The sequence below is a fragment of the Chiloscyllium plagiosum genome, chromosome 3, assembly GCF_004010195.1.
Source record: "Chiloscyllium plagiosum isolate BGI_BamShark_2017 chromosome 3, ASM401019v2, whole genome shotgun sequence".
Lineage (NCBI taxonomy): Eukaryota > Metazoa > Chordata > Chondrichthyes > Orectolobiformes > Hemiscylliidae > Chiloscyllium > Chiloscyllium plagiosum.
In genome coordinates, this window is record NC_057712.1 from 96,284,603 (window position 1) to 96,292,052 (window position 7,450).

The 7,450-nt window shown below is 41.9% G+C and overlaps 1 protein-coding gene across 3 annotated transcripts in view; it reads left to right on the forward strand.

Annotated features, from left to right (window-relative positions):
* Nucleotides 1-7,450, forward strand: part of mdn1 (midasin AAA ATPase 1) — a 190,443-nt gene that overhangs the window by 134,678 nt on the left and 48,315 nt on the right. For all 3 annotated transcript variants that reach the window (XM_043686689.1, XM_043686697.1, XM_043686702.1), the window contains exons 69-72: nt 516-640; nt 3,970-4,119; nt 5,236-5,345; nt 6,480-6,553. In XM_043686689.1, the coding sequence (XP_043542624.1) occupies nt 516-640; nt 3,970-4,119; nt 5,236-5,345; nt 6,480-6,553 (459 nt within the window). The remainder of the gene's footprint in view (nt 1-515; nt 641-3,969; nt 4,120-5,235; nt 5,346-6,479; nt 6,554-7,450) is intronic.

Genomic DNA, 7,450 nt, shown 5'->3' on the forward strand with positions numbered 1-7,450 from the left:
CAGCGCGAGGGCAGGACACTCACATTTACTGTAAGAGGGACACGCACACACAGCGAGGGAAGAACACACACATGCAGTCTCTCACACACACGCAGTCTCTCTCACACACACACACACACACTCTCACTCTCACACACACACACACACACATGCGCGCAGTCTCTCACACACTCATCAATCTTTGTCACTGAATCTAAAATAGAATGCATTGAGATATTGCAAATGTATCTTTGCCACCTCTTCAGCCCACTTGACAGTTTGACTCTTGGATGGTCTGACCTCATATCTAGACAGCATCTCTTATTGTGTCCTTGGCTGACGTTCCCTCCAACCCGTTTCCACAGAAGTCATGAGATAGCAGTCACAGGCAGGAATCTTAGGTTATCTTCTAATTCTTCTAAAATTATTTTAAAAATCATCTTGTGATTATTGCTACATAAAATATGAGGCAAAACTTTGATCTTTGCTCCCCAACCTTCTATAACTCTTAACTTGTGTTTAATTTCCATCTGCAGTTGCTGGTCTAGTAGTCTTAATTTTGTGATGAAAAGGCACATGGAGAAATCAAACAAGCATTGGTTTTCAATCTACCAGTTAATTGAAAAATACCTTCAGGAACGCCTGGAAGAAAATCTGCAAGGTAGTACGGCATTGCAATTATTTTATTGATTATTGCAAAATTCAGAAGGCAGTTCTGTAATGTAAAAACTAATTCAGAATGCCTCAAGTATTTAAGTGGAGCGTTTAGGTCTGTCATGTTTAATATTTGAAAATTCCATCACACAAATGTGGCAAATTTGATCAGATAATTGTAATAAGTCAACTCACTGTTGAATTAAAGGAATATCTTGTGTGCGATTGAACTGAACAAAATCAAAGTTAATTGATTCTAATTCAGTGTTATCAAGATTTGGTTGTCTTATTAAAGCATAGAGTGATTATTGCAATCAAAATCAGCATTTATTGCCTTTTTGAAGGTGTAGGCTGTGTGGTGAATATACTTTTGCTGAGGTATTCGAAAAAGAAACGCTGCTTCAAAATCCTGGAAATGGGAAAGCAACAGCCTTGGGAAGATAGGGGAATGATTGCTGGGCCCCTTGCTGATTTGTATCAGGTAGTTACAGGCTAACTTGCTGATAGTTAGGTGCCAGAAGATTGGAGGTTGGCTAAAGTGATACCGTTAAGAAAGGTGGTAGAGACAAGCCTGTGGACTATAGACTGGTGAGTCTGATGGGCAAGCTGTTGGAGGGAATCCTGAGGGACAGAATTTACACATTTGGAAAGGCAAGGACCGATTAGGGATAGTCAACATGGCTTGGTGCGTGGGAAATCGTGTCTCACAAGCTTGATTGAGTTTTTTGAAGAAGTAACAAAGAGACTGATGAGGGCAGAGCAGTGGACGTGATCTATATGGACTTCAGTAAGGCACTCGACACAGTTCCGCATGGAAGATTGGTTAGCAAGATCAGATCTCATGGAATATATGGAGAACTAGTCATTTGGATACAGAACTGGCTCAAAGCAAGAAGACAGAGGGTGGTGGTGGAGGGTTGGTTTTCAGACTGGAGGCCTGTAACCAGTGGTGTACCTCAAAGATCGGTGCTGGGTCCTCTACTTTTCGTCATTTTAATATAAATGATTTGGATATGAACATACAAGATACAGTTAGTATGTTTGCAGATGACACCAAAATTGGAAGTGTAGTTGACAGTGAAGAAAGTTACCTCAGATTACAATGGAATCTTGATCACCTGGGCCAATGGGCTGAGGAGTGGCAGATGGAGTTTAATTTGGATAAATGCAAGGTGCTCCATTTGGGAAAGCAAGTCAGAGCAGGACTTACACATTTAATCGTAAGGTCCTTGGGAGCCTTGCTGAACAAGGAGACCTTGGAGTACCAGTTCATATCTTATCTACGTATGGACTGAAGCTAATGAAGAAGGAATTTGGTATGCTTTCCTTTATTGGTCAGAGTATTGAGTACAGGAGTTGGGAGGTCGTGTTGCGGCTGTACAGGAAGTTGGTTAGGCTACTTTTGGAATATTGCGTGCAACTCTGGTCTCCTTTCTATCGGAAAGATATTGTGAAACTTGAAAGGGTTCAGAAAAGATTTACAAGGATGTTGCCAGGGTTGGAGGATTTGAGCTATAGGGAGAGGCTGAACAGGCTGGGGCTGTTTTCCCTGGAGCGTCGGAGGCTGAGGAGGTGACCTTATGGAGGTTTATAAAATCATGAAGGGCATGGATAGGATAAATAGACAAAGTCTTTTCCCTGGGGTTGGGGAGTCCAGAGCTAGAGGGCATAGGTTCAGGGTGAGAGGGGAAAGATATAAAAGGAACCTAAGGGCCAACTTTTTCACACGGTGGTGCATGTATGTATTGAGCTGCCAGAGGAAGTGGTGGTGGCTGGTACAGTTGCAACATTTAAAAGGCACCTGGGTGGTTAGATGAATAGGAAGGGTTTAGAGGGATATGGATCAGGTGCTGGCAAATGAGACTAGATTAGTTTAGGCTATCTGGTCGACATGGACGAGTTGGACCGATGGGTCTGTTTCCGTGTTTTACATCTCTATAACTCTATGACTCTATAACAGTCACATATTTTCAAAGTGGATAATGAGTATAGAGAAGGTCATTGTTCGCCATGCTGTTCCTGCCCTTGCCCTTTGACGTAGCTATGGCTTTGGCAGTGCTGTCCAAATAGAGGAAATGAATGCAATTGTTGCAGGATAGTCATTTCAGTCCTCGCCAACTTGCTGCAATGCATTTTGCAGGAGAATGCACCTGCCATTGGATACCATTCGGCCCAACCAGTCCACACCGACCCTCCGAAGAGTAATCCACCCAGACCCATTTCCCTCTGACTAGCGCACCCAGTACTACGGGCAATTTAGCATGGCCAATTCACCTGACCTGCACATCTTTGTGATTGTGGGAGGAAACCGGAGCACCCGGAGGAAACCCACACAGACACGGGGAGAATGTGCAAACTCCACACAGACAGTCGCCCGAGGCTGGAATCGAACCTGGGACCCTGGTGCTGTGAGGCAGCAATGCTAACCGCCGAGCTACCGTGCTGCCCTAAATGTAATGTGCAGCTCCAACAGCTTTATGGCAACCTTTGATTAGTTTGGAGGTGAATAACAACACAACAGCGTAGGATCAGGCCCTTCGGCCCACCAAGACTGTGCCAACACAATGCCTTTTGCCTCAGAGATATCCATATCCCTCTATTCCTTGCCTATTCATATTCAAGAGCCTCTTAAATATGCAATTGTATCTACCTCCACCACCTCTTCTGGTAACATATTCTAGCACATAGCACTTTCTGTTACTTGTAGCTTTTGCTGGTGCAGGGAAGATTCTGCTCAGTTGTGATTCCCACAAGATTTTGTTATGCACTGCTGTTCAACTCTTAATTAACCTGCAACAAACGCATTCATTTTTATTTGTTCTAGGTATGACTCCTTTCATTTAAAGAAGTAACAGACAAATTTTAGGTTACAGTTTGTGTTTCTATAACATTGTCAATGATGATTTGTTTTCATGCGCATAGTAATGTCTTTTTGAAATAGAAATGATGAAACAAAGCTGTTGTTCACTACCTTCTGGTCATCATCCTTTTAATTTCTTTCCCATTTTCATTATCACCTTCCTTGGCTTTTGCCACACGAAAACTTCAGTTTATTAATCCCTCCTGCTTTCCACCTTTTTTATTGCCGACCTTCCCTTTTTGTTCTGCCTCCCCCCTTCGACTTGCTTTAAAACCTCTTAATTTTCTATCTTCCTTCAGCTCTGATGAGAGCTTGATGACCTGAAAGGTTAACTTTATTTCTCTCTCTGCACATGTCGCATGACCCCCTGAGTATTTTTAGCATGGCCTGGTTTTATTTTTAAATTTTTTTTGTGTTGTTTATTGTGCAGAAGGATGTTTGTTTGATAAACTTTGTACTTTTATTACTCTGGACAGGGGTGGAACAGCAGATGAAGCTGCCAGCAGTGATCACCACATTGCAAAGTTTCATTGAAGGAGCTACCCTGGGAGAGTTTCATTTTCGCCTGTCCATGCTGTTAGCGTTTCACTGTCATGTTATAGCAGTGCCAGAACAGGAAGGAAAAGGTGATTCCTCATATTCTAAAATGTGTTGAATTTCTTTGAAAATGTCGAAGTTGAGTCTTAATTTTTTTTTATGATTTAAGAAACAATATGAGATTATTTCACATGACAGTATATAAGTTACTTTCCCAAACAGAAAATTACAAGTTCAGTTACAACTTGGATTTGAGTAGACAGTGCTTTGTGACCAAGTGCCCCTGCACTGTTGTAATATGTGGAACTCTTGGCGCAGACACTGGAGGCTATTTGAGGCAACTGACCTGAAACTTGTTTGGACACAGTTCTTTTTTAAGGCGATGAAAATTGAGAGACTGAAGTTCAAGTGTGAAGACTTTTTGTTTTGTACCGATTGTGATGAGAAAGGGAGTGGGGGTTTGGGGTGGGGCTGGCACTGGCACTGGCACTGAAATGCACAGCAGACCAAAATTTCAAGAGCAGAAGAAAGACACTTAAGATGTAGAGCTGGAGTATATTGCAGACAAAATCCAGCAAGACTGTGAAAACCTAATTATTCTGGGAATCAAAAATAGAAATTGTTGGTAAAGCTGAGCTGGTCTGGCAGCATCTGTCGAGAGGAACCATCAGCGTTAACATTTCAGGTCAAGTGACTGCGTTCTGAGGAAGGATCACTCGACCTAAAACATTAACTCTGATTTCTTTCCACAGATACTGCCTGACCTGCTGAGCTTTTCCTGCAATTTCTACTTTTGCTTCTGATTTACAGCAGAAGGATCCTCAGATCCTTTCAAAGTCTATATGTTTTGGGATAGATAGCCACTGGATGTCTGGGTGAAATGGTGTAGAGGTTTTCTATAAAATGAAATGGTTTTAATATGAGCAGGACTTTGCCAAGAGTTTTAATATAAACTTAGTTGGAATATCATTCAGTGCTTCCATGAAAGTGAGAATGAAGTTTGGAAATACTGGTAAATTTCCCCCGGTTGAATTGGCAGTTAAAGCATTTTGGTGTGTTGACTCATTGAATATCACATGTTTTATGAGCTATTGTGAAGCAGTGTCCAACAGTATGTTTGCAAATGTTCGTTTCTTTAAAAGTGGCTTTAGTCACATCTAAATGTGGATAAAGTAAAGAATGCTAACCAGAAAATTATTTTACAGATGACCTGTGCAGCTTACTCTGGAATTTGTACAACTATTACAATCAATTTTCAGAGAGTGTTCGAGTTAAAATAACTGAGCTCCGTCATCCAATAGAGAAAGAATTGAAGGTAACAATGAAAAAATATGGTAGTGCTCCATATGTAAGTGCTTATTTAAAGCAGATGGCCTTTTGGCTCAAATTGATGTGTGCAATTGGAAAGTAACATGTTTCTAATCTCTGATTGCATTGCTTTACAGTTTTATCCTCATGCCTGAAGTATGTATTTATGCCAGAGTTTTGAGAAATTACTCTCAATTTTTTTTCCAGTTGTTTGCTTTTTGTTCAGCAACAGAGAAAGAAAATGCTGACCAAATGCTGGTAATGGCCAATAACCTGGTAGCAGGCGCTATCATCATTCAACCAGAATCCCATTTCTGTTTCTGCTATCCCATCAATCCTAGCTGGAAGGTGCATGATACCAACATGGTTCAGAATGGGGACTGATGGAGTTAAACTTGAACCTGTATCTGCCTCTCCCTAACGAGGAAATGTTGTGTTCAACTTTTCTCTTTACCTTTGGTGGGGTGCATAGGTGTTCATAGAATCCCTCCAGTGTGGAAACAGGCCCTTTGGCCCAGCAGGTCCGCACCGATCCTCCAAAGTGTAACCCACCCAGACCCATTTCCCTACCCTATCAACCTGTATTTACTCCTGACTAATGCACCTAACGTACACATCCCTGAACACTATGGGCAATTTAGCATGGCCGATTCATCTAACCTCTTTGGATTGTGGGAGGAAACCAGAGCACCTGGAGGAACCCCACGCAGAGATGGAGCCCCAGGCTGGAATCGAACCCGGGTCCCTGGCACTGAGGCAGCAGTGTTATCCACTGAGCCACTGTGTTACTACTGCTCAGTTACTAAAATGGTAATTTTATTTATGAAGTTGACAAATTATGTCAGTGAATGAAGGTTGATTCTTTGCATTGTATAGTGTTGGATGTCTTAGAGTGAGTATGTTATTTTTAAGTATCTAGTATATTTAACTTGCGTTGCAGTGATGGTGATTTGTAATTGGGCATTTATATGCTTTTTGGATGCCTCAAAATACTAAATTGCTTCTTCTCCCTTCTGAGATGGCTTGCTATCTGTCTAACTTGGACAATCATTTTTTCCCCTCTTTTGTGTTCTAAGTATTGAATTGGTCGTTAAATTTAGCCTCTGAGTTCCTGTAGTAATTCAGTTATGTCTACCTACAGGACTTTGTTAAGATTAGTCGATGGAATGATGTCAGTTTCTGGTCAGTGAAGCAGTCAGTAGAGAAAACGCACAGGTAATGTGAATAATCTTTTGTTTCATTTGTTCATGGGTCATGGGTGCTCCAAGCTGAGCCAGCATACTTTGCCCTTCCTTAATTGCATAGAGGGCATTTAAGCCAACCACATTGGCCTGATTCAGGAGTCAGATGTCATAGACCAGGTAACGATGGCAGATTTCTTTCCCTGAAGTGCATTGGTAATCCAGATGGGGAAATCTTCTGGAAAGAAAGAAAACTTTGGATCCTAAGGAGTGTGTCGTGATTCAAGAGAAAATCAGATCCATTCAGAGGACCCATTTGTGCATGCCACCACAAATCAAAAGTCCAGCAAAAACTGAATATTCAAATAGTTCTGAAGACCAGGCTCGTGACAAAAAAAAGGTGATGAACTGAAAATATAGTGAAAACCAGGTTGGCTGCTGATGTACAAGGAGTCCCTAATTTATGACTGTCAGACTTAGGAACACTCATGCTTACAAGTGCAATCCCATACAGGGGTGTAATTTTAAAAGTCTGACGTGTGAATGTTTCCTGTACTTGTGAACGGCTACTTTATTTTGTCCTGCATTGTGTTCTGCCTTGCATACAAATTGACTCATGAATGGATTCTAGAATAAAACCTGTTCACAACCTGGGTTACAACATAGAACAATACAGCACAGAACAGGCCCCTCGGCCCACGATGTTGTGCCGAACATTTGTCCTAGCTTAAGCACCCATCCATGTACCTATCCAATTTCCGCTTAAAGGTCACCAATGATTCTGACTCTGCCACTCCCACAGGCAGCGCATTCCATGCCCCCACCACTCTCTAGGTAAAGAACCTACTCCTGACATCCCCCCCTATACCTTCCACCCTTCACCTTAAATTTATGTCCCCTTGTAACACTCTGTTGTACCCGGGGAAAAAGT